Below are 27,896 nucleotides of genomic sequence, written 5' to 3' on the forward strand. Positions count from 1 at the left end.
TTAAGCTCTCTAAAATCTCCTACCTTTGTTCCACGCAGTCTCTCTCTCTGAAGTTGCTCCCGAATAAGCCCCCTCCAAGCTCTCCAAACCCTCTTCAACACCGGGTGGATCCTCTGCCCTCTCTCTGCCTTTCCCCTTTCCTTCCCATCTGTTGTGGCTTCTCTCCACAAGGAATCCTCTGCCCTTTCTGCTGTAAAGTCTCCCTGCCTGTGCTTCTCCAGTTTCCCCCTCACACACGGCCTCAGGGAACAATCAGACAGAACTGTAAGGGGGGGGGGATACAAAGATCACAAGACAGAGAGACCGCAAGAGCCTGTGAACACAGGTGGTCAAGCACTTTTAAAGGTGTGTACTGTCTCATCCATCTTCACGATGACCCTCAGAGGTAGGTGATCCCATTAAACACACGAGAAGGCAGAGCTGAAAGGCTCCGTAACTTACCCAGTAAGTGGAGAAGTCAGGATGCAGATCGAAGCAGCTGCAACCTCAAAGCCCCGGCCGTGACTACTATTTGACGCTGCCTTTTCTGTAGAGGAGCTGGACAGCATAAGGAGCCGTCTAGTTCCTCACTCAGGTGGTTGGGGTTCACAGCTAGAGCTTCATTTCACTTCTCCCTGGATTTAAAAAACCAACAACAAAAACTGCTGCAGGAGAGGCCCAAGACTAGAGCAGAGTGAGGCAGGCTATCCCCGCGAGGCAAGCTTAGGTGAGTTCTCCGTACCAAGTCTCTGCCCCTGTTGTCCTCCAGTTTTCTGAATAGCATATGCAGAGCAGTTGGACACTGGACCATTTCTACATCCCATTTGCTTGTAGAAATCAAGCTTTTAAGGTGGCATCAGGCCCCCTAATCCAGGGCCCAGAAACATCTACAGGTAACTGACATTATGATGACATGACTATAATTTTAAAAATTAATATAGTAATAAATATTGTCTATTAAAGTGATTTAGACTGGTGGGAGAATGTTAATGCTATATTTTATAAGACAGTGGGATCAACGAGGGAACTCATGAACTCATATTAATCATCTATCGTACTTGGGAAAAGGAGGGAGAAAACCCTCAAGTGATTATATCATTTGCTGAGAAACTGATTGGAACGTTTGGTTTTGATAAAATAACTAATTTGAAGATTGGAAAGTAGAATGAAGGGGAAACAGGCCCCTCTGAGAATAGAGGATTTAGGCTCCCTCGACGTCAAGCCTGGGATGCTCTTAGTTAATGGTTTAGGAATGATGCGGCAGCGTCAACGCCCCACGTTTACAGCAAGCGCTCCACACGTGAAGATAACGGAAGGTTACAGTGATGAGGTGGGAGACCACAATCTGTGAGAGCATGAAAAAAAAGTGGTGGATGAACTTCTGTGCTAAATACACATTCAGAAGAGACAGTCTAAATCTCATATCGTCATATCTGCTTTAAAAGGTTTCATATAATAGTAAAGTGAGGCATAAACAAATAAGTAGGTTGGTAAAAATACCAAACTGTAGATCAAGAGTTGAAAGCTGCAAGCTAGGAAAGGGGCTCAAGTGTGAGCTGCTATAAAAAGACTTTTAGGCTCCGTGCCACAGTAGCCAAGGAGAGCTGGCTACCACTATGTTCTTCCTTCCACTCTTCCACTATTTCCTCTTTCTGCAGAGAGAAAGAGACAGAGAATGAGAATATAAATTGTGTTCGTGTGTGTGTGTGTGTGTGTGTGTGTGTGTATAAAACTGTGTAACAATGTTATACTGACTTATATTCCCATGGCCACATCCTGGACTTTGTCAATTCTCAAGACAACCTCACCTGTAAATCTTCAACTCCAAATCATCCATTCTCAGACTGTAACGTCCTATTTTTCCACTTCTTCCTGTGCTTCACTCCCACTAACACTGTTTTCCTACCTCACTGAGGTCTCCCTTCCTAATTCTCCCAGATTATCAGTAGACTTCTGTTTTACTTCCCTTCCAGCCCAGCCCAGACTGCATGGCTGTTCAGATGAATTACAGTCCTATAATATATGTCCTCTGTCCTACATCCTACGCCTAGGTTATTGAATGATGCTGGAGAAAAGCTCGCAATAACGCTCTTAAAAGATAAACGGAGGCATTTACAAGAGTCTGTTTGAGCAAACTTTGATTCATATCAGGCGGCACCAGATTGAACATGGTTAGGAGGTTCCACCGACAGGAGCCGGGGGGTTATAGAGAAGATGTCACCAAAAGCGGGGTCGGGCTGCTCGCCACTCAGAAGCCAACGAAGAGGCAACGTTGGTGGAAAGGAAAGTCTGCTTTATTTTGGATGCTGGTAACCGGATCGGGGGTGGGGGGAGGGTGGACCCCTGTCCAAGGGCCTACTCCCTCCCACACCCCCCTGACAATCAGGGGACAAGAGCTTTTATAGACGGAGAGAGGGGGCTCTGTGCAGAAACAGCACGGTCAGCTCTGACGGTCATCTTGACATTGGTCGCGCGGTGGTCTGACCAGAGTCATCTTGATCGTTTAAGTACAGTTAGTCTTTAGTTCCAGGGTTGGTTTGTTCCCATTTCTTGGAGGCCAGCTCTTGGAATTGTGGCAGCTTCTGTCATGGCTACAGTCAGGTCATCATGTGGTTAACTTCTCCCACCTGGTGGGGCTTCAGTACCTACAGGACAGCTCACAGGACATGGCTCAGAACAGTATCTATAGCCCTTGAAGAGGAACTAAAGGTCCTTGACTTTGCTTAATGACTAAACTATTTTTATTTAGTCTTGTTGGACTGTTTTCCTTTGTTTCTGCATTTTCTCCCTTCTCTGATTAAACTTATTCTTTGGCTAAAGTGTTTCCACAGACAAAAGGCAGGCTGAGAACATGGGGGGCAAGCACCATAGGGTCCTGCTCCGTTTCAAAGAGGTGGAAGCAAAGCAAGGAAGTGACTCGATTGGCCACAGCTTAAGTAGTTGCCTTATTTGGGAAAGCCTAGCTGGTGATTTGTGATTGGTTGTTTTTAAGTTGTATTTTCTCAGGTTCAAGTGCATTGACTCTAGCTGAGGTTTTGCTTTGCTTATGAAGGCTACCGGGGCATTAGAACCACCTCACCTAATGGCCTCCTTGTTTAACTATGTTAACAATGCAAAACTCACACGGCGTGAGCTCCCCTAAAAGGCCCTGTTTCCTTGACTCAGAAGAGAGTAATTCTTTTTATTTATTTTTGGCTGCACTGGGTCTTCATTGCTGCGCGTGGGCTTTCTCTAGTTGCGGCGAGCAGGGGCTACTCTTCGTTGCGGTGCGCGGGCTTCTCATCACAGTGGCTTCTCTTGTTGGACAGCATGGGCTCTAGGCACGCCGGCTTCAGTAGTTGTTGCACACAGGCTCAGTAGTTGTGGTCCATGGGCTTAGTTGCTCCTGGACCAGGGTTTGAACCCATGTCTCCTGCATTGGCAGGCGGATTCTTAACCACTGCACCACCAGGGAAGTCCAAGAATGGAGATTTTAAATGGGCATCGAAAAGAACAAGGAAGTGACCTAATTAGAGAGAGACGTATTTAGATTGCTGGGCAGTGAGAGGATCCGGTTGGGGCTAGATTTACGATGGGTTCATTTGCCTTGTTGCACACATATTCTCTCCAGCAGGGCTCAGTTAGAGGTGAGGCCACGGGGAAGACAGAGTAGGTTATGGTTTTAATGGATGGATGTCATAAGGAGGCTTAAGAAACCGCTGTAAGGCCAGCAGGTCCGGGGAAGGGCCCAGGGAGCCAGACGGAACCTCGCCAAGGAGGCTGATGCAACCGACCGGTCTTCCCGCTCCCCGAGGGGCGGAACCAACGGCTCTGAGGCTGATGCAACCGACACCTGACATTGCCACAACACCTGAAAGATCACCCAAAAAGGGGGCTGCTTCACACAGCAAGCGCCTCCCCTGCGTCCACCCCGATAAATTTTGTTCGCGCCTGCACCCGGGCGCGACTTCTCTGGCCCCTTTCTCTCGGGCCAGTGAACCTCGCCCGGGGAGCGTTCCCAAATAAAGCTCATTTAAGCTCTCCTCCGTTTTTGGTGCCGTTCCTTACATTTGGTGCCGAAACCCGGGAGGGGTACCCAGCCCCACAAATTACCGCGGGGCCACCCCTCCCGACCGGGGACCTCTGCTCACCCACTCGATCTGGCAGAAGCAGGGTAAGTCCCTCCTTCGTTCCCCTTGACCCCCGGGGGCCCTACCCACCGGACTCCCTGTCCTTAACCGCGGCCGCGTCAGGGACTCCTCCGTCCTCCCTCCGAGCCTCGGGCGATTGTGGAGACGTCCCAACCGCCTGACTGCTCTCGGATCCGCCGTGACCAGAGACTGAGACCAGAGACGTCTCTCTCTTTCTCTATTCACCCGGGGACAGACCGGAGGTCATGGGGAATCCAAACCAGATCCTAAGGCACCCCTGGGGTGTCTCCTGGCCAACTTTACAAAACTCGGCTTTTCTCAAGATCTCCGCAGCAGGCGGCTCGTATTCTATTCCACCGAGGTCTGGCCACAGTACCCTCTAGACAATCAATCTAAATGGCCTCCTGAAGGGACTTTCAATTTCAACATCCTCCGCGATTTAGGTAACTACTGCCGCAGGACGGGTGAATGGTCCGAGGTCCCCTACGTCCAGGCCTTCTGGTATTTACGCTCCTGCCCTTCCCTCTGCATCGATTGTTCAACTTCCCAGATCCTTCTTGCCAAACAGACATCTCCTACATCCAAGCCCCTAATTTCCTTTGACGATGACCCCTCTCCACTAGCCGACCCACCTGAATCTCTCGCCTCTCCCCGCTCCAGAGCTCCTCTCCAACCCCCACCCTACCCTGGACCGGCCCCTCTCCCTCCCGAGCCCACCCCAACGCCCCCCACCACTCCCCCACTCCCCCCGTCAACCTCCCCCTTGGCCCCCCCTTCCCCCGCTTCCTCCCCCTCCGCCTCTCTCTCTTCGCCCCTCTCCTCGCCAGTCAGCTCACACGCCCGCTCACACCACCACGACTCCCAGGACCCAGACCTTCTCTGTCCCTTAAGAGAGGTGGCCGGAGCGGAAGGATTAATTAGGGTTCATGTTCCCTTTTCCCTCCAAGATCTCTCTCAAGTAGAAAAGCGATTAGGCTCCTCTTCTGCCGACTCCTCCCGCTACATCAAAGAATTTCGCTACCTCTCTCAAGCTTACGCTCTAACCTGGCACGATATCTTTGTGATCCTATCTTCTACTCTGACCCCCGACGAGAGGGAAAGAATTCTAACTGCTGCCTGAAACCACGCAGATCAGGTCCACCTCACTGATAACTCTATGCCCGTCGGAGCCACTGCCGTTCCTGGCACCGATCCGGGCTGGAGTTATCAGGACGGCCAAGACGGTCACCACAAACGCGATCTAATGATCCAATGCCTCTTGGCTGGTATGCAGGCTGCCTCCCACAAGATTGTCAACTTCGAAAAGCTAAAAGAGATAACCCAAGAGCCCAATGAAAATCCAGCCGTTTTCCTCAACCGCCTTATAGAGGCCCTAACTCTCTACACCCGCTTGGACCCTGACACCCCCGCAGGCGCAGCGGTCTTGGCCACCCTCTTTATCACCCAGTCAGCCCCTGATATCAGAAAAAAACTTAAGCGGGCAGAGGACGGCCCCCAGACTCCCATCCGAGACCTGGTAAAAATGGCCTTTAAAGTCTACAATGCCCGTGAGGATTTGGCAGAGTCCAGCCGACAGGCCCGGATGCACCAAAAGGTGGCCCTCCAGACCCAAGCCCTCGTAGCCGCCCTGCGCCTGGCCATCTCCCATGGACAACATCCACGGGACCCGCCGAAGGCAACCCCACCAGGGGCCTGCTTCAAGTGCGGAAAAGAGGGGCACTGGGCTCGCCAATGTCCCAATCCCCGGCCTCCTTCCAAGCCCTGCCCTGGCTGCGGGCTAACAGGCCGTTGGAAGAGTGGCTGCCCTACGGCCGGCCCTCCCTCAGCGCCTCCACGCGGAGGGCGGACCGACCCGACGGCTCCACCACTCAAACTCCTGGGATTGGCTGACGACTGAAAACACCCGGACTGGAAGACCCCCATCACCCTCGCCGAGCCCAGGGTAACGGTACAGGTAGCGGGTGAGTCCATCTCATTCCTGGTGGACACGGGGGCTACCTATTTGGTCTTGCCTACATATTCCGGGCCAGTTTTTCCTTCCCAGATCTCGGTTATGGGCATCGATGGTAAGCCGTCCTTCCCGCTCCAGACCGGCCCCCTCTCATGTTACATTGAGAGGCTCCCTTTCACTCATTCTTTCTTAGTCATACCATCCTGCCCGGTTCCTCTGCTAGGTCGTGATGTTCTCTTCCAATTAGGGGCCTCTCTCCAACTTGCCAGGCTTGATCCTAAGGCCTCCTCCTCTCAACTCCTGCTCCCCCTCCTCAGTCTGCAGCGGAACCCTCTCCCTCCTCTCTTCCTCCTCCCATCTGCCCCAACCGGATAGACCCCCAGGTCTGGGATAGATCAAAACCCATAATAGCGACACACCACCCCACGTCCTAATCCGTCTAAAAGACCCCTCTAAGTTTCCATCCAGGCCCCGAGTCCCCAGCTCTGAGACTCATCTAAGGGGCTTGCAACCTATTATCACCAGACTCTTAGACCAGGGGCTCCTCGTCCCCACGGACTCTCCCTGCAACACCCCCATCCTGCCTGTCCGCAAGGCCTCAGGAGTTACCGCCTGGTCCAGGACCTCCGCTGATCAATGAGGCGATAATTCCCCTCCACCCAGTTGTGCTTCCCGCCAGCTCACTGGACGGTTCTTCCCCAGGGCTTCCGCGACAGCCCCACCTCTTTGGCCAGACTCTGGCGCGGGACCTCGCTTCCTGCCCTCTCACCCCCAGTATAGTCCTCCAATACGTGGATGACCTCCTCCTCTGTAGCCCATCTCTCAGTCTCTCAAAACAGCACACTGCTGACCTCCTCAATTATCTTGGCTCTCGGGTCTCTCCAGCCCAGGCCCAGCTGTCTATACCCTCAGTAACCTACCTGGGAATCCACCTTACCCCCACAACAAAGAGCCTGACAGCCGAGTGCACCCAGGCCATCCGCGACCTCCAACCTCCAGAGGCAGCTGACCAGCTTCTCTCCTTTCTGGGCCTAATAGGATTTTCCCGACGCTGGATCCCTGACTTCGCTCTTCTTGCTAAGCCCCTATATTTAGCTGCTAAAGAAACCCCCAAGGACCCCTTACCTCTCCCTCCACTGTTCGACGGGCCTTTCTCACCCTCAGAGACACCCTGATATCCTCCCCTCCCCTGTCTCTGCCTAACCCAGACCGTCCTTTCCACCTCTTTGTAGATGAACGGATCGGAATAGCTACTGGACTCCTTGCCCAACCCGTAGGGCCTTCCTATCGCCCCGTGGCTTACCTCTCCAAACAACCTGACCCAACCATTCGGGGACGGCAACCACGCCTCCGAGCTGACCAAACACTCAAACTGACCCTGGCCCGCCTGCTGACGGTATTCTCCTCCCACCGACTGGCCGACCTCCTCGGCCATAAGGCTCTCTCTCTCGGGCGCCTCCCGCATCCAGGAATTCCACCTGCTGTTCATTGAAAACCCTGCTATCTCCCTCGACCTCTCCCCCCCACCTGAACCCGGCCTCCCTCTTGCCCATCTCTGACACCGGGACCTCCCCTTCCCACTCCTGCCCCCAAGTCGTAGAGGCCCTCAGCCCGCCGAGGGAGGGACTCTTTGATGCTCCACTGTCAAACCCGGACCGCACCCTCTTCGTAGATGGCAGCTCAATACTCGGCCCCGACGGACGCCGCCGGGCGGCCTACGCGGTGGTAGCCATCTCAACCGTCATCGAGGCCAGCCGGCTCCCAGAAGGGACAGCCTCTCAAAGGGCTGAACTGATCGCACTCAGGCGGGCCCTCGACCTCTCTAAGGGCCGAAGGGTCAATGTCTACACAGATTCAAATACGCCTTCCCGATCGCACACAGCCGTTCGGCTCTTCGGAGGGAGCGCGGATTTTTGACCACCAAGGGCTCCCCGGTGGTCAACGCCTCCCTCATCGCAGAACTCCTGGATGCCCTCCAGCTGCCTGAGGAGGTGGCAATCACCCACTGCAGGGGCCACCAGCCTCCCTCTAACCCAACAGCACACGGTAACTCAAAGGCCGACTCCGTGGCCCGCGAGCTCGCCAAAGAGGCCCCTCCAGCTCCGATCTTGTTCCTCACCACCTCAATCCGACCCGCATACGACCCCCACGAAGAGACGGCCCTACTATCCAAAGGGGGCCACCAGGCCGAAAAAGGATGGATTTTTATGGACAACAAAGTTGCCCTCCCTTCAGCCCAAGCGGCCAGCCTCCTAGCAGACATCCACAAGTCCCTATACATTGGCCCGAAGGCGATGTTCCATTTCCTAGATCCCCTCTTCTACATGCCTGGACTCAGAGATGCCATCTCAAAAACTCACGTGGCTTGCCAGACTTGCGCGTCCGTCTCTCCACAAGGAGGCCTACGGCCCCGAACCCCTGCTCACCAGATGCGAGGACACCAACCTGGCGAGGACTGGCAGACTGACTTCACCCACAGGCCCCCCTGTAAACGCTTCCGGTATTTGCTCACTCTCATTGACACCGTTTCAGGTTGGATCGAGGCCTTCCCAACGGCCCGAGAAACGGCAGACACGGTCGCCACCATCCTTCTCCAACGTATCATCCCCCGATTTGGCCTGCCGATCTCCATCCAGTCGGACAACGGACCCGCCTTCGTCTCTCAGGTGGTTCAACAGGTTCCTCCGCAGCCGCATACAAGAAGTCTCTCGGGTGGCGGTGAATCAGATGCTCCTCCACCCACATGCCTTACTACCCAAAGAACCCCCCGCTGCCGCCCTCCCCTAACCTCCGGACCGCTGGCCGCCCGACTCCCTTCCGGCGCCCCTGTACAGCAGGAAGTAGCCAGAGACCAAATGTTGCCCATTACACCAAAGAAGTCGGGATGTAAGGCCAGCAGGTCCGGGGAAGGGCCCAGGGAGCCAGACGGAACCCCCGCCAAGGAGGCTGATGCAACCGACCGGTCTTCCCGCTCCCCGAGGGGCGGAACCAATGGCTCTGAGGCTGATGCAACTGACACCCAACATAGCCACAACACCCGAAAGATTACCACAAAAGGGGGCTGCTTCACACAGCAAGCGCCTCCCCTGCGTCCACCCCGATAAATTTTGTTCGCGCCCGCACCCGGGCGCGACTTCTCTGGCCCCTTTCTCTCGGGCCAGTGAACCTCGCCTGGGAGCGTTCCCAAATAAAGCTCGTTTAAGCTCTCCTCCGCTTTTGGTGCCGTTCCTTACAACTGGTGAGAGAATGAATGAAAAGATGGACTGTACAGTCTAAACTGGTTATGGAGGAAGTGACGACAGGAGACGGTTTAAGGAAAAGTACACAGGCCAGCGGACTAGAGGCCGTGATGAGAGCAAACAAGTAAGTTCAATGGCCAAATCAGAGGAGCAGTAATTGTTATCAGAGTCTGGAGGTTGGACTGTTGAGAGTGATGAAAAATAAGAACCAGGGTGTGACCCTGGAAGTAGGGGCTAAAGTGTGGTGAAAATCATTGACATGAGGAGGTCAAGAAACAGAGAGGCCAGACACCCTTCAACACCCCAGTGTGATCAAGGTCTCCTCTTGTACAACCTCCTAAACGTTTCACGTTTTGCTTTCTTATTTAAGTCATCAGTCTACCTGGAAGGGATGTTTATGTGTGAGATTACCATTTTCATTTTCTTCTCTTTGGATAACCAGCTGTCCTTGGGCCATCTGTTGAATAGTTTAGTCCCTAAATATCCCTTGAACTCATTGCTTCCATGCTGTTCCCGGTTCTGCTTTACTCAGTTCTTATCACCTCTGGCCTGATGTGTTGCAGTTCCCACCAGTCCCCTCTCTCCACAGTCCTTATTCTATTAAGTTGCCATCAAATTTATCTTTCTAAAATACAAATATGACCATGTCACTCTCCTGATTAAAGTGCTTCAACAACTTCCTTTTCTTACCTGCAGAATAAAAGCCAAACTCCTAAGCCTGCCATATTTAAGATGTTTCACAATATTTTTCTTTACAATATTTCTTTCCTTAGCAAGACATCCTCATTCTATGACATTATCCACATTTGTACTCAAAGGCTACTGTATGAAAAATGTTCAATTCAAATTACATTTTAAATCTTTCATCAGAACTGTTAGAATTATAATTGATAGATTAAAAAAGTTCTAATTTATTTGATATTTATTTGGCATCTACCATGTATCAGGCACTGTATGATTTTATAAGATTCTTCCAGAGTTTACAATCTAAAGTAGGACAAAAAGCATTAATACAAGTCTGTGAAAAAGGGAAGAATACAAGTATAGCAACAGACATTTGAGTAAACAACTATGAGAGTTCTGATGAGGGAGAAACGGCATTTTGCTTGACAGAAATCAGTGGAGGCTTTGCAGAAAAGTTAGCTGGGTCATGAAAGGTGGATAACAGAGTCAGAGAAGGAGGTGGGAGGGCATTCTAGGTAGAGTAATGGCGCCAATCAAGGCAAAAGAAGTGGGGAAGCGTGACCTTGGACTACAGGATGGAACAGGAGAAAGATGAATGGCTAGAAAGGTAAACTGAGGCCAGAGCACAGAAATCCTTCAAGGACAGGTTGAGAGACTGGGCTCGAGTTAGCTGGCATTGGGAGTCAATGAAAGTCTCTACTGAGGGACTGATATAACGAGGTTGTGACACGATGGGGTAGCCTGGAACGCAGAGATTAAGCCTCGAGGGTGCACGACAAGCTAGGCATGACGCGCTGCTGGCCTGTCTCCGGAGGCGGAAGAGCCACAAGGATGCAAGAGGAATTTCAAAGCAGAAATTTCGAGCAGCTAGATGACCAAAGCAAGGAGGGAGAAACAGGTCTAGCTCAGCTCCATTGAATAAAAAGGCAGAATTTCATGAGAAATTCCTGCATCTGATTAAGTACCATTTATATTTGCATTTGCCACAGTGGAATTTCTCGGCCCTTCCTTTTGGTGACTTAAAAAGCATTTCATATTTAACATCATTCTCATAGTCTAACTTTACCTGTTTAGATTAACGGTTTTATTCTTATTTCCCTCCTCCCCCTGCTCCTCCGTGTGTGCAGCTTCTACTGCGTATGGTGGGGTCACCTGACCAGGAGCTCCAGGAAGCCGCAGCTGGCTGTATATCCAACATTCGCAGGTTGGCTCTTGCTACAGAAAAGGCGAGATACCATTGAACGGACATTATAGCTACCAAATGTTACACGACACAGGCCATGTCACTCCCAGGGCCGGGAGGCCTCAACTGGGAAACATTTCATAGCAAATCCTTTACAAACAAATGTCTGAAAACACAGGAATTTAGAAATGCAAAGGATGCTGTTCATCCAAAAACCGTGTGGGTGTTTTTGTTCTATTTTAGGGATACACCGTGTAATGACATGTAAAAGCCAATATATCTGTGATAATTTTCCAGGAATTTGAGAATATACGTATACAGCTTGTGTGTGTGTGTATCTATATCTATATATACATATACTGGCGATGCTTTTGTTTGTGGTGATTTTAATAAAGATATGACCTTCCCGTTGTGCATTTTTTAGAGTCATTCATGAATGTCTTTAGAATTCCCTTTCTGTTAAACCAATCTAACTGTCTTGACACTATGGTTTTGTTTGTTTGATCGCCTGCAACCCACGGGAGAGCTCTGAGGAGATGTGCTGATTTCACAAACTGTTATGGAATAGAATTCAGAGTTAAGCAGCTGGGCTGAGAGAGAGAGCATCCCGAGGTCATTCCAAGTTTCTCCGAAAACTATCAAACATCTGAGAAGACAACGTATAACTGGCACTGTACCAGATAATGCAAATCACAAAAACAAGCAATGAGTGAGGTTTTCACTTTTGGATTTCCAAAGTATAAACAATTAGATGTTTTATTTCCCTCACAGGATTCACCAACACTTTTACTGAAAGAATTAGTTTATGCTGATTTAAGGATAATATTACTTCACAGAAAATTGCTTTGAATTTCTGAACTTGTTTTCAGCACAAACAATACTTTTTAAAAAGTGGCTAGAAAGGATTAATGGCACTTTATCAGGTTATAGAAACATTAGAAGCCACTTAAAAGCATCACATATGTAACCTTGGTGTGCTGCAATGTTTGGGAACTAACCGTCCCCAGCGTCTAAAACTAGCTAGGAAAACAGCTTTGTATGTGTCCACTCAGGAGACCGACCATCTCACTTAATGCTTTAGAGAGCAGGCAAGGTTTTATTGAAAAACATTAAGTACTGGGTACGTTCTTCATAATTTGGAGAAGATCATAAACTTAATTGAATTAAGTGTAAATAATTTGTATGAAATGAAAAGCCTGTACAGGATGAAAGTTATACCAGTGATAGATTCTCCAATAAAAAGGTGAGGCATTTCTGCGAACTTTAAGGTTCTGTAAAACACCAATTCATCTTCACTGCTTTTCAAAGGAGGTTACAAAAGAGGATAATAGAAACAAGGAAAAAGTATCAATGCTAACGAAGAACAGAATTTAAATAATAGTGTAAATCCTTTAGCTTTCAACAGTAGTTATTTGTCATGTTAAAGTCACTGGTTGGCTGTGTTCTACTAACATTAAAAACACATCTAGAAATCATGGATTATGACAGCTATAGAAAATTAATAAGTATATTATTGTTACACTATTATTAAAAGAAGCTTTCACCGTCATTTTAAGATTTTTAAATATTCTTGGAATTAGTGGGTCCCGAGAGTGGAGGGAAGCAGCAGCACAAAGAACCAGAGGAACGGTTGAGAAGGATGTTCCTTTACCATATGCGAGCTTGGGGCTCTTGTTTGCATGATCACTAAATGCATAAAATAAGAGCAAAGTACCATTCTAAAGGAAACTAAGCTTGTGGAAACAGATACAGTAAGCTAACATGAAAATCATCTTGTGTATTTCTAAGAATTCTTTCTTTTAATTCTTGAGTACCAGGAATGCAGTAGCTTTAAAGTAAACAAAAGAGAACCTGAATTTCAAGGTCAATTTTTGGCTGTGTGTGTGTGTGTGTGAAATGGCGTAACAGAAAATTCTGACCTGACTAGAAAAATGTCAAAGGCAGTGAGTGAAAGCACCCAGAGATGTCAGAGAGCAAACATGCTGAGGATCACACTATTTCTTTGCTACTCCATGCAAAGAGACCAACTTCTTTTCTCTCTCCATGGGACAGCACTTACTTTTTTTTTTTGCCTTAGTTTTTGTATAAGATGTTTTGTTTTATAGTTGTTTTCTGCTTTAAAGCTGACAACATTAATTCTAAGTTTTCAGAGACAAAGTTCTTTTTTAGGTTTTATTCTTCCCCAGGACATCCTGGGAATCCAATATGTTCCTCATCATAGCTGGCTATTTCAGTCTGAAAGGAGTTTAATTAAGGTGGAAGGAATTTTAAACAGATAGATACTCTCTGATCTTCTACTGTCTTTAGCTTGGAAAGTTTCCTTTTAGAAATCCTGGTCACCATCATTCTGCTGTTTGTACTCACTATCATTTTGCCTCTCAGGATGACTTGTGTGTAAATAGTTTCTTTTTAAAACTTCTCTAGGTTCTGAAAGTGAGTGGAAGGTTAGATGTCTTAGGGAATGACACTGCAAATCCTATTATTTTGATAGATTTTGGAATTACCACTATGAATCTCTAAGGCATTTGCATGGACTTGAAAGTCAATGATTCAAACTATTTGGAAAATTTATTTCCACTTAGGAAAATGAGAAATTCAGTTGTTGATAGACAGACAGCCATCTAACAAGATTAGGTTAAAAATAATAAAGAAAAGTTCACAGTCCAAATAATTGAAGGTGTGTAATCACATTCCATAAAAGACAAGAATGGAATAGGCTATGTCCATTCTTATAATTCAGTGAAAACAGTAAGGACACCCACTTATTTAAGAACCTCACTGCCTCAAATGCATTAAGCGCCCAAAAAACACCTATGTTCCTCCTGTACTTAGTGTAAAAAGTGGGATTCTCTTCCTCAGTGAGAAAGGAGTAGAAAGAGAACAACATGTTATGTGACGCTACCTAATGCTGTCACTGTATTAGGTACTTCCTACTTGTGATCTCATTTAAAATGCAGGAGAATTGGTAAAACCAGCTGATCTTGTATCATACTAGGGTCTGTCTAAGTGGGCACGGTTATTCTGCAAGGACAATTTGGCAACGCACACCAGAAGCTTTTTAATTTTTTGTGCCCTTTGGATTATGCCCAAGGGTTTATGTACAAGGGTGTTCACCACATCATTATTTATAATGGTAAAAATGTTAGGGAAAAATTGGTTAATTTAATTACGGTGCAACCTCACCATGAAAACATGTTGTAGAATAATAGTTAATGACATAGAAAGCTTTTTGCAAGACATTGTTAAATTGGAAAGCAGGTTCTGAAACAATGTATACAGTGTGATCACATTTTTAAAATTATATACATGTAGCTAGTCACAATGAAAGAAGATGGGACTTATACACACCACGCTGTGATTAGTCAAAGAAGTGATTATTTCTGAATGGTGGAGTAAGAATGATTTTTGTTGTCTCTTTTGCTCATCTGTGTTTTCTAAACTATTTTACAATAAACATGAATTACCTTTTTTTTAATAAAAACACTCCCAGTGAATTTTACTTTTTTATTCTTTGGAAACTTCTAAGGCAGACATTCTTCCTCATACTAACTTTAAAAGAGAGATCCTCAGTTTACAAATGGGAGACACGACCCATACATAAATTTTTTTTTTTGACAAAAGAATGGTCGCTTCAACATCTAAAACACTATAATATACTTTAACCTACAAACTGCACATCTGTAATACCTTTCAACTACAACTAATAGTAGTACAGTGTACTTGAAGCATGCTGAAATGGCCCATAAGTAAATTCTGAAAATTTTCTTTTTGTCTAAGCAGCTGAATTCTATTCCAAGAGCACCAAAAGCAGACAAATGAAATTAGTCAAAAAGTCATTGATAGATTGGTTTTTACACACTGTTGTTTTGAAAAGAATGATTTTGATCCATTCATTTCTTTATTGTTGTAGATGCCTAAGACAAACAATATAGGGATTTACTGTTCCTTTATATATTTTGCCTGAATTCGTCTAATAGAAATACACTTCCAACCAATAAATAAATATAGTACAGTTTCATAGACTTCTGTTCTCCTTTAAAGCAGCGTGTTTTTCTCCTTTGTGCTCTTTATTTTTCTGCTCTGTTACATTAATTTCCCCTCATTCCAGCAATTGTTTTCCTTCTTTTTTCCTCCATTTTACTTTCCGTGTCTCCAGCTTCTGCTCCCATTTTCTCTGATAAATGGTTGTTACATTTTCTGGCTCTTAAAATGCCTTATGCTTTCATTTCCATAAATGCAAGATCTAAAGTTAATATTTCAATGTTTCTGATGCACAGCTCTCATGGCTGACTTGAAATCATGCAACAGATGGAATCCTTATACTCCCAATTCATTTTTTTCAAAATTTCAAGTAAAAGTAATTATTCTTTATTTGCATCTATCAAGACAAAAGGGAGCTTTTCTTTTGCCAGTTCATGCCACCCTGATTCATTAGTTGATAAAAGACATCCTTTGCAGAGTACATAATTGGCCCATGATGTTCGGAGTTAAGACTTGTCATTTCAGTTTAGATTTATGTCCTAATTTATTTTCATGATTGAAAGGTATATTAGTGTATACCAGCATGGTTCATACATATTCAGAATCTACAGCTGGTTAGCTTGCTCATAAAGAAAGACTATGTATCAAAGGCGAGTTCAGACAAGATAGTGTGGATAGTTAAATGCAAATCCTATTTCACTATTGGAAGAAAACTGACCTTTGTCAATATATTAGTTACATTATCAGCTACAAACCTAAATCCACAATGGTAAGGCAAGTAATGTAAATGAGTGAAAAGAGCTGGATTAAAAATAATAAGAATACTGAGACAATTGCCAATTGACCTTTATCCTCCATGTCTGGGAGACAGAAGGGAGTGGTGGAGACTGTGGAGAAGTGGAGAGTGCAGACAAATTACTACTCATCTCTAGCTAACTGTAGCCAGATCTTATCATTTTTCAAGAGAAATTCAGATTTTTATAGGCAATCACCCAAATTTTAAGTATTGGCAATTTCATTGCCATAGCAGAATACAAGAGACTGGGTGGCTTAAACAACACACAGTGCTAGAGGCTGGAAGTCTAAGACCAAGGGGCTGACAGGTTGGTTTATGATGAGACCTCTTTCCTGGCTTGCAGACAGACACCTTCTTGCCGTGTGCTCACAAAGAGATTTATCTCTGGTGTCTTTTCCTCCTACAAGGACACTAGTCCTATGGAATCAGGGCCCCACCCTTATACGTCATTTAATTTTACTTATCTCTTTCATAGGCCTATCTATCTCCAAATATTGTCACATTGAGGGTTAGGGCTTCAACATATGAATTTGGGGGTGGGGGATGCAGTCCATAACAGCAACCATGCAGAAAAATCAAAAAGACCCTGTGAGCCAGATATGGCCTTCAGCTCATCAGTCTGCAATGTCATCACCTTCATCTATTAGAATGAGAGTTTAAGTCCTGACATTAACATCCCTAAAGATGCCTGGAGCTAATCAACAGAAAAGCAAGGAAAATAATTTACGAAAAAGAGCACATGTCAAAACCATCTTGGTTCATGTAGATTCATATTATGATGTCAGCACTGCAAAATGCAGCATTGGACAGGCTGACTTCCTCAAACTGACTGAAGCTTGGAAAAATTACTCTGAGGATGTAGGTAATCATAATTAGGTTTAGGGTCAAAGAACAGCAGAGCTGGAAACACCTTTAGGGCCAACTCCCTGCCCTCTATCAGGCAAGTATCAAAGCTGCTCAGGACAGAGGCCTATTCTCTTCCAAAGGTTCTCCAGGTATTTGCTTCCCATTCCCCCTCAGACAGATTGGACTAACCAGCTTATGAAGATAAAAAGAGCCTTGATATGGAGGTTCCTTAAAAAACTACAAATAGAACTACCATATGACCCAGCAATCCCACTACTGGATATATACCCTGAGAAAACCATAATTCAAAAAGAGTCATGTACCAAAATGTTCATTGCAGCTCTATTTACAATAGCCCGGAGATGGAAACAACCTAAGTGTCCATCATCGGATGAATGGATAAAGAAGATGTGGCACATGTATACAATGGAATATTACTCAGCCATAAAAAGAAACGAAATTGAGTTATTTGTAATGAGGTGGATAGACCTAGAGTCTGTCATACAGAGTGAAGTAAGTCAGAAAGAGAAAGACAAATACCATATACTAACACATATATATGGAATTTAAGAAAAAAAAAATGTCATGAAGTACCTAGGGGTAAGACAGAAATAAAGACACAGACCTACTACAGAATGGACTTGAGGATATGGGGAGGGGGAAGGGTAAGCTGTGACAAAGCGAGAGAGAGGCATGGACATATATACACTACCAAACGTAAGGTAGATAGCTAGTGGGAAGCAGCCGCATAGCACAGGGAGATCAGCTCAGTGCTTTGTGACCGCCTGGAGGGGTGGGATAGGGAGGGTGGGAGGGAGGGAAACACAAGAGGGAGGAGATGTGGGAACATATGTATATATATAACTGATTCATTTTGTTATAAAGCAGAAACTAACACACCATTGTAAAGCAATTATACTCCAATAAAAAAAAAAAAAAAAAGAGCCTTGAGGGCTTCCCTGGTGGCACAGTGGTTGAGAGCCCGCCTGCCGATGCAGAGAACGCAGGTTTGTGCCCCTGTCCGGGAAGATCCCACATGCCGCGGAGCGGCTGGGCCCGTAAGCCATGGCCGCTGAGCCTGCGCGTCCGGAGCCTGTGCTCCGCAACAGGAGAGGCCACAGCAGTGAGAGGCCCGCGTACTGCAAAAAAAAAAAAAAGAGCCTTGAGAAATACTTTGAGGAATCCAGCTTAACCCCACAGGCCAGTGTTCCCCAGGCCTCCCGCATGATGCTAGTCTGGGGTAGCCGTTGAAATGCAAGCAAAGTCTCGGTCCTGCCCCCATCCTACTGATTCAGAATCTCTGGGAAACCCGGAATCTGCAGACTTCCCAGATGTAGTTACTGGATTTGGGGCATGGCAAAAAAAAATGTATACAAGGGTTTTCTAAAAGTTAATCTGGTAGGGTACAATGAATAGAATACAGAGAGGAAATGAGAACATTGCACAGTTTGTTGTACTGGGCCTGCTATAAAGTAGACGGCTAAGACTAGGGAGTAGGAATAGAAAGGTATCAGAACTGACGAAGTCTTAAAAGTTGGTCTCTTATACCTTAGAGAAGGAGCCCACAGTCATGAAACGAACTCTACCTCTATGCTGTTACACCATGAACCATACCACATGCCTCTAGAGCAGAAATATGGGACGAGCCACTGCGTAATTTAAAATTTTCTGCTCGACATCACTAACCATCAGGGAAGCGCAAATCAAAACCACAATGAGATTATCATGTCAGAGCCATCAGAATAGCTATCAACAAAAAGACAAGAAATAACAAGTGTTGGCAAGGATATAGAGAAAAGGGAACCCTCTTGCACTGTTGGTGGGAATGTAAATTGGGGCAGCCGCCATGGAAAGCAGTATGGAGGTTCCTCAAAAAATTAAAAATAGAACTGCCACATGATCCAGCAATTCCACTTCTGGCTGTTTATCTGAAGAACATTAAAATGCTAATTTTGCAAAGATATATGCATCCCGTTGTTCACTGCAGCATTATTTACAATAGCCAAGATATGTAAACAACCTCAGTGTCCATCAGTTGATGGATGGGTAAAGAAAATGTGCCGTCTACCAAACGTAAGGTAGATAGCTGGTGGGAGGCGGCCGCATAGCACAGGGAGATCAGCTCGGTGCTTTGTGACCACCTGGAGGGGTGGGATAGGGAGGGTGGGAGGGAGGGACACACAAGAGGGAAGAGAGATGGGAACATATGTATATGTATAACTGATTCACTTTGTTGTGAAGCAGAAACTAACACACCATTGTAAAGCAATTATACCCCAATAAAGATGTTAAAAAAAAAAGAATCTGAAAAAGAATATAAATATATCTATAACTGAATCACTTTGCTGTACACTTGAAACTAACACAACATTGTAAATTAACTATACTTCAATAAAAAATAAATAAATAAAAGAAAAAAGAAAGAAAAAGTGCCGTAAATACATACAATGGAATGTTATTCAGCCATACTAAAGAATGAAGTATTGCCACTTGTTACAACATGGATGGGCCTTGAGAGCATTACACTAAGTGTAATCAGACAGAAAGACAAATACATGATCCATATATGTGGAATCTAAAAAACAACCCCCAAACCCAAAACCCCCCACAAAACTGAACTTACAGAGGACAGTTCAGTGGTTGCCAGAGGCGGGGCTGTGGGGTGTTGTTATAAAATAAATAAGTCATCGGGATGTAGTGTACAGCAAGGTGACTATAGTTCATCACACTGTACTGCATATTTGAAAGGTACTAAGAGAGTAGATCTTAAAAGTTCTCATCACAAGAAAAAAAATTTTTGTAACTATGTGTGGTGACAGATGTTAAGTAGACTTGCTGTGGTGATCATTTCACAATATATACAAATACCGAATCATTATGTTGTATACCTGAAACTAATATAAGGTTATATGTCAATTGTACCTCAATAAAGTACATACATTGCATACACATATAAAATTTCCTAGTAGCTGTAGTAAAAAAGTAAAAATAAAACAGGTGAAATTAATTTTAATATGCTTAATTTAACCAAATGTATCCCAAATATTATCATCTAAACATTTAATGAATAAAAATTACTAATGAAATATATTACGTTGTTTTTCACTAAATCTTTGAGGTTGGTGTGTATTTTAGAGTTATAGCACAGTTCAATTCAGGCGAGCCACACTTATGTGGCCACTGGGTACCATGTTGGTATGTCTTAGTCTTATACACTTGGTTAGGTTAAGGGGTTTCTCTTACCAATACTGTTTCAATTTCTGTGAGTTTTCACTATTTCTTTGGGTTATGCCAGATCATCAGGCATCGTGTCTTAGTGCTTTTTCTCCTTCTGACAGACCTCTCAGAGTCATGCTATTTCTGTTGGCGTGATGCCTTTTTAAATTCAAATTGATACGAATTTCAAAGGCAATTCATCTAGAAGACCATAGTCAACGTATTTTGTGTACAGTTAGTTTTAGTTATTTTTATTGTGGTAAAATATACACAACATAAAATTTACCATTTCAGCTGTTTTTTAAATTGTACAGTGCAACAGCATTAAGTGCATTCACACCGTTGTGTAAGCATCACCACCATCCATCTCCAGAATGCTTTCATCTTCCCAAACTGAAGCTTTGCACCCTTTAAACACCAGCTCCTAACCTCCCCTCCTCCAGCCCCTGGAAACCACTGTCTGTCTCTATGAATCTGACCTCCCTAGCTACCTCATGTAAGTGGACTCATACAATATTTGTCTTTTTGTGTCTGGTTTATTTCATTCAGCACATTGTCTTCAAGGTTTATCCATGCTGTAGTGTATGTCAGAATTTCCTTCCATTTTACAGGGCAATAATATTTCATTCTGTGCACATACAACATTTTGTTTATCCATCCATCCACTGGTGGTCGCTTGGGTTGTTTCCATCACTTGGCTATTGTGAATAATGCTGACATAAGCATGAGTGCACAAACATCTGTTCAAGTCCTTGCTTTCAATTCTCTTGGGTATACACCCAGGAGTGGAATAGCTGGATTGGATAAAATTATTTTTAAAGCCTAACTAGTCAAACCTATAATAAGAAAAGGTGGTTCGGGGCATCCTTACCAGCAGAGTCAGTGGACTTGAGAGACACTCCACAGCGTCTCTAGCAGGGACTCTATTTTGTAAGCATCCCAACAGTTTCACAGTCACTGACTCATGGACAAAGAATCCTCTCAAGTTACCTCAGTCAGTTCAGTATATTTTTAATTCTGAATGAGCCAAGTTCTCCCAGTGTGTGATTCAGTGGGTGCAAATTAGGCATTTAAGAAGATATAGTCATACTTTTGGAAAAACAGTACGGTCTCCTAACGGTGCCACTAAATCTACCAAAATGGCCTAAAAAATGAACCCAACTCTCAAAAGTTCCACTGTGCGGTGTTTACGTTGTGCTAAAAGGCAAATGTGAGTTTTCTGCAACTCCCATGTACAATTTAGCACTTTGAGACAGAAAAAGAGGCTGAAGGGCTCTGAAAAGTTCGTGCTGGGGCTGTGAGAACTATTTCTAGGCTGGGAGCTGCCCTGCCAATCTGCTCAGTTTGCACTGCGGATGTGGCCCAGGCACATAAAGATGGCGAGCGTGGTCCCTGACAGCTTGCAAATGCGTCCCCTCCGCTGCAGAAAAACGCTGGCCCCAACCAACCCGCGTCCTGCTTGAACCTCGAGGACACATGGGGAGGATGTCACGGTTGGCCCCCGGTTTTGCTTTGAAGGGAATGTGTTGCTTTTTTCAGCTCTGATGGTCCTTCCTAATCTGCACTCGCAAGGTGTAAAACATTAAGGGAGCACCTTAATTATTTTGTCCTGTTTGAAGCAATAGACAGCTGCTGACGCTGATTTAAAACAGAAGACAAGCGACCCCACTGTAATCTCCGAGGTTAGTTTATTTGGATTATTCTCTGAAACTGAACTGACCATGAGCTCCGACAACAGAGGTGAAGGCGTGGAGGGAAGGCGGGTCTTCCTTCCCGCCTGGAGCGTCGTGACTCTGGGGACACGTGTGCCCCTCGGACTCGGGCAGACGCTGCACGGGGCCCAGGGGTGCTCCGTGCGCTCCCGTGCGCCCACTCTGGCTGCGTGGCCCTTTCGCCCGCGAGGGTAACGATGTGAGCACCTTCCTCAGTAAGGGTATTTACTCACGCCCTCTGGGCGGAGCACTGACGTTTCAGAGGAAGGCTGAAAGAATTCCTTAGGAGTTTAGACAACCCTCGATTCTTTTTTTAAAACAGCTTTACTGAGGTTTGATTGATACACAGAGAACTGTGCGCTTTTAACATGCGCGACTTGAGGATTCTGGTCATGCCAAACAGCAGTCTCGCGAGCACCACAGTCTAGGCAGGAGAAGCATCAACGCCTCCCAGGGTAGATGCACACGCAGGGCCGACTCACTTTGTTGCAGAGCAGAAACTAAGACACCATCGTCCAGTAGCTAGGCTCCAGCAAAGGTGTTAAGGCATAAAACCAAAAGCGCCTCGCGGAGTCTGCCTGTCGCGTGTGCGTGCGCGTGTGTGCGTGTGTGTAATGGCAGCGGAGGGGCACTTGCCCTGAGCGCGTCTGAAGCGCACGGCGCTGGGACCGCGGGACCGCGCGCGGCCCATCTCAACACTTGGTCCTGCGGCGGAACTCGGACCCCAGTCCCCGACAGCCCCTGCCTTGCGCTCTGCTTCTGCGACCCCGCCCGCTTTCGTAGCCTCACGGAAGCGGGATCGGCCGCATTCGGCCTTCGGGACTGGTTCATTTCGCCGAGCATCGCGTCCCTCGGGAGAAAGCCCCCCGTCCGCTGCCGCCCCGTCAGCTGCAGCCCGGCCTCCTCACGGACGACCTCCGCGCCCTCGTGTCGGCCCGCTCAGTCCTCCTCCACGTATACTCTGCTGGGACTTTGCTCAAAAAAACCGCCGGCGGTGACTCAGACGTGCAAAAGCGTGCGTAGCTTCAAGTTTTACCCGCCTCCCCCGACGGCGGCCGGACGTGACCTTGCCAGCTCGGGGGGGGGGGGGCGGGTCTCCCGGGTGAAAACAGCCCCTCTGGCTGGGCGACGGCCATCTTCTCACAGCGCACATTTATAGGAGGCCGTCGCGCTGCACGCCTTAAAGAGATGCGATTGTTGCCCATCGCACGTCAGTAAAGCGGAAAGAAGACTTTTAAAGGACCGAGTAGCGTAAAACGGCGCCTCGGCGCGAACGCCGCATCCTTCAGGCTGTCCCCGCCCCGGTCCCGGGCGCCAGGGCCCCTGCAGGCGGCGCGACGCCCGCCCGGCCGCCCGGCCCGGCGTCCGGGCCCCCAGCGAGGCGGCTGCCCCGGGCGGAGCGGCGGGGGGCGCAGCCGGGAGGGGCCCCGCGTGAGTCCCACCCCGCCAGCCTCCGGGCCCGGCCCAGCGCTGCCTCCCCCGCACCCCGGGGCCGCGGCGGGGGACTCGGGGGCCGCCCGGGCTCCGGCCGCCGAGCCGCACCTGCTGTTGGGCGGGCTCCGGACCCCGCCCGGCCCTCTACCGGCTTCTTAGGTCCCACAGGCTCCCAAGTAGGCCCAGCATTTGGGGCGCCCTTTCCCGCCTCTGCCCGGCGCTCAGTCCTCCCGGAACAGAGGCGCTTACTCTCCCCTGTGTGGCTGGCAGTTCTGGACACATGTTCGCCTTCGTCCTCCCTGAAGCCAAGCCTCCAAGCTTGTGATGTAGGAAGTCTGCTGCGAAAGGTCTGAGAAAACACCCTACTCCTGCTTGAAAGTCTGATTTCTTGAGACTACGATGCACCTACCGACTTTATATTAAAAGTCCAGTTTGAAACTCAACGCTGAGCAAGGGTTTCTTTTGTTCTGGGTGGTGTTCTGTCTCCCCTTCCCTGTAAAAAAACTGTCTTCAGCTTCTTGGCTCAATGGAGGGGAAGCTGCAGGGTTTGGAAAACAACCAACTAACCAACCAAACCAACCAACCAACACAAAAACCAGCTCTGGAACTATTAAGGAGGAAAGAGACATTGTACGGCATTTCAAAATCTCACCCGCTGTAATCGGCCAAGCTAAACTGTTTCTCTTCCCCCGCATATGCCGGACGGCCCTGCTTCCACATCTTGCCCGCGTCGCTCCCTTCCCTTCAAATACATACAAGAATCCAGTTTTGACTTCACACTTGTTTTGCTGTTGTCTGGCTTTTCACATTGCTTGGTGAGAAATTTTTCTTTTGATTCCTGATGTATTAAAAGCAAGTTAGCAATGAAGCGATGAAAACTACTTCTTAATGATTCTAGAGCTGAACTTATACGCCACACAGTTTCAAAATGAATGAAACACGAAGCATTATGTACGGTGGGGAAACTCTGTATAACCCGACGCCAGCTCCTAGTGGCTGCAAGTCCTCTGGTTTGTGAGAGTGATTTTACCCACTAAGATTTAGACAAGACTCTAGAGAGTGAACCTCTAGAGAGTGGCAAACTCAACACTCTGAGTATTTCCAGGAATTCCTGAGCAGGACACATTCTTCCAAGTCACCTCACGATTCTGGTCATTGCTTGCTTCCTGTCAGTGTTCAGTTCTTCCCAGCCTCACCTCTGGCAAGTGCTCCCCTTTCCTTCCTCCCTTCCTGCCCTTGTGGGCGCAGATATGTAACACAACTCCTTTTCTCTGATTTCTGAAAAATGCCACCCATCCAAGACAAGTATGAGTGGGAGCCATTAGCGGAAGATTCTGGGGTTAGGGCAGCACTGAAGAAAGCCTCAGTCTGTGAGAGCAGCCTCAGCGCTGTCTCCTAGCCATTCTCTCCATCAGGAACCTCCCACTCCTGGGCATGTATCTGGAGAAAACTCTATCATTTGAAAAAATACATGCCCCCCAATGTTCATAGCAGCGCTATTTACAATAGCCAAGACACAGAAACAAACCCAAGTGCACATCAACAGATGAACAGTCTAAGAAAATTTATATATATATATATATAAAATGTCTCATGTATCTATTCCATTATATATATAATGGAATATTACTCAAGCATAAAAAAGAATGAAATCTTGTCATTTGCGGCAACATGGATGGACCTAGAGATTATCATACTAAGTGAAGTAAGTCAGCAGAGAAACACAAGTATTATATGATTTTGCTTACATGTTGAATTAAAAAATAATACAAATGAATCTATACAAAACAGAAACTCACAGACAAAGAAAACAAACCAAAGGGAAAGGGGGGAGGGATGAATAAGGAGTATGGGGTTAACAGATACAAACTACTGCACATAAAATAAATAAGCAACAAGGATTTACTGTATAGCCCAAGGAACTACATTCAACCTCTTCTAATAGCCTATAATGGAAAATAATCTGAAAAAACCCATATATATACACAAATAACTGAATTACTTTGCTGTACACCTGAAACGAACACAATATTGTAAATCAACTATATTTCAATTAAAAAAATTAAAAACCTGTCACTGACATCACCTGCCTTGTTGGGCTCTTTCTCCCTCACCACCTATGTCTCTTCCCAGAGTCTCGCCTATTCCCAGCACCAACTCCTGGCCTTGGTGATGCTATCTTCAGAGATTTAAATGTTTTTGTATCAATTAGCTTTTATTGCTTCACACACACACACACCCCTGTCGTTCCAAACAACTATGCATTTAGCTCGTGAGTCTGCTGGGCAGCAATTTGGACTGGACTCAGCTGGGCACCTCAGGCGTCTGCTGGCAGTGGCAGACTGGCTTTGTTTTTAGAGGCTGGGCTCTCGTGTGTCTAGGGCCTCAGCGGGACAGATGGGCTGACTTGAATCTGCCCGACGCAATCTCTCACCCTCCAGTAGGCCAGCCTGGGCTTGTTCACAAGGAGGTTGGGCTGGGTTCCGTGAGCACAGGCAGAAGCACCCAAGGCTTCTTGAACCTTAAGAACAACTGGTCCACCAACTCTTCACTGCATTCTATCGGTCAGAACAAGTCAAAGGTCTCCACTCAATGGCGTGAGCTACAAGTCACACCACAGCAGGTGTGTCTCTAGCAGGCTACTTACTACAGTTTCTTCCTTCTCTGATAGAGACTGATTTAATTCTCTGTGCCTCACCCTGAACCCGTCCACGACAAATCCTCAGGGCTATCTCTCCACAATCAATAGTCCTTAAATTGTTTTTACAAAAATTACATTTTCCCCTTCAGAGGAATTTTGCGGGCACCTCTTAAACTTCTGGGTTGTTTCTTCCCAAGAACACGTAGAAATAGTGCCAGTGTGTGTGTGTGTGTGTGTGTGTGTGTCGATGGGTGGGGGGTTGTTAAGAATAAGTCATTATTTTGGCTCCTGGGATTATGATGATAATTTAATTTTTAATTTTCAAGACGTTATTGTAGTGTCTTTAAGATAAGCCAACAGTATAAATACATATTTACAGCTGCTTTATTTTGTTTTATTCACCACAGAAGTACGTGAGGACATGCATCCTAATACTCCAGTGTGGTGATCAGACAGGTTTCTAACTATCCTGATGCTTGCTGTAGAAAATAGGTCACACACAAACTGTGAAACAGATTTAAAGCCCACTGGAGATAATTAATTGCTAAAAATGCGTCAGAAGGCAAAGATCCTTTCTAATTCAATTTTCAATAATGGCAGAGTTCATGAAGAACTAAAAGAGAACTGAAACTTCTGTGAAAGTAATAATAAAAAAACAGACATAAAATTCCTTTCCTAGGGAAAAGGAAAGAAGCTGATGAGGAAAAAATAATCAGTTCTGGGAAAGCAAATTTCAGCAAGTTTAGGGCACTGGCAAAAAAAGACTTGGGAAGAAAGGAGTCCAAAGAGCTGGATGGCCTTTAAACAAACAATTTTGGCAGGTGAACAAACTGTATGGGACATGAAGGACAGGGAACAGCCTGCCAAATTGGCAAAACGGAACTATGCAAAGTTCTGAAGGCAAATTAGGGAACTAAGAAAGGATGTCCAGCCAGATCACCAAGGATGAACACATGTGTAGGGACCACATCAAAAGTGAGAAAGATAATACAGTGTAGGGTAGGCATAAAAGACACCAGAAAGTGGTTAATCGGCCGCACTAGTAGAAACCAAGTTCTTATTGACCGTGTTATCATTCGGTTGAATAACCACCCCTGGATTTCACATTTTCCCGTGCAAGCCTGTTGCCTGGCACCACAGGAGGCCTTTTGGAAGAAGAAGGATTACCGTGGCTGTGTGATCATCGAAGGTGAGGACGCTCCGCTTTCAATGACCCTGGATGACGCCAAGCCAGATGGATCGCTGCCCGCCATCATGGGCATCATCCTTGCCTGAAAAGCTGACCGCCTTGCTGAGGTCCATAAAGAAATAAGGAAAATCTGTGAGTTCTACGCCAAAGGGCTAGGATGGATCCCCAGAAGCTTTACACCCGGTGCACTACGACGAGAGAGGAGTAATGCTCCGGGGGCCGCCACACTCCTTCTTCCCCCTGGGCTCAGGGCTCAGGACAGGACAGAAGGGCGATTCGCCAGCCCGTAGGCAGTATCTGCTTTCCAGGCACGGAGACTGCCACACAGTGAAGTGGAGAACGGGCGGCTAGAGAGGTCTTGAATGCTCTGGGGAAGGTGGCAAAGACAGACATATGAGTCCAAGAACCTGAATCAGAGGATGCTGCAGCTGCAGACACCACCCACACCTTCTGGGAGAGGAACCTGCTTTCTGTGACAGGCCTGCTGAAGATCATGGGATTTTCCACATCGATAACTGCCCTGTGGTTTGTGGTGTACAGATTCAGGCTGCTGACCCAGTCCTGAAGTTTCAGTTTCATGCTTCTTGCTTTCTCTTTCCCAGCATCATAACAAGGAAAATATTGACAAATTTAAAGGCTATGTCATCGGATTATCTTTAAGTGCACTGATTTATCCCTCAGTTTAATCTCAGTGTATCACCTCCTTAATTTCAGTAAGATCAAGCTCCACCTTGTGAGTTGTCTGTAGACCAGCTTGTATTGATTAGTAGAAAATAACTTTGTTTTCAATTTCTTAGTTTCAAGAAGTTAAACTTGATGTGCTCATAAGAAACAAAAAAAATCATTATATAGTATATTAATATATGATATCATTATAGAATAGTGGTATCATTGTTATCCCACTTTACCTGTGTT

General features: G+C 46.4%; 1 protein-coding gene and 1 pseudogene across 5 annotated transcripts in view; both read left to right on the forward strand.

Annotated features, from left to right (window-relative positions):
• ODAD2 (outer dynein arm docking complex subunit 2) overlaps window positions 1–11,582 on the forward strand; it is a 209,429-nt gene extending 197,847 nt beyond the window's left edge. For all 5 annotated transcript variants that reach the window (XM_067705749.1, XM_067705739.1, XM_067705767.1 and 2 more), the window contains exon 21: window positions 11,111–11,582. In XM_067705749.1, the coding sequence (XP_067561850.1) occupies window positions 11,111–11,224 (114 nt within the window). In that variant the 3' untranslated portion in view covers window positions 11,225–11,582. The remainder of the gene's footprint in view (window positions 1–11,110) is intronic.
• Window positions 11,583–26,737: 15,155 nt separating this feature from the next.
• On the forward strand, window positions 26,738–27,667 carry LOC137221690 (amine oxidase [flavin-containing] A pseudogene; annotated as a pseudogene).
• Window positions 27,668–27,896: the final 229 nt, after the last annotated feature.

This window comes from Pseudorca crassidens, chromosome 1 (genome assembly GCF_039906515.1).
Source record: "Pseudorca crassidens isolate mPseCra1 chromosome 1, mPseCra1.hap1, whole genome shotgun sequence".
NCBI classification, from domain to species: Eukaryota; Metazoa; Chordata; class Mammalia; order Artiodactyla; family Delphinidae; genus Pseudorca; species Pseudorca crassidens.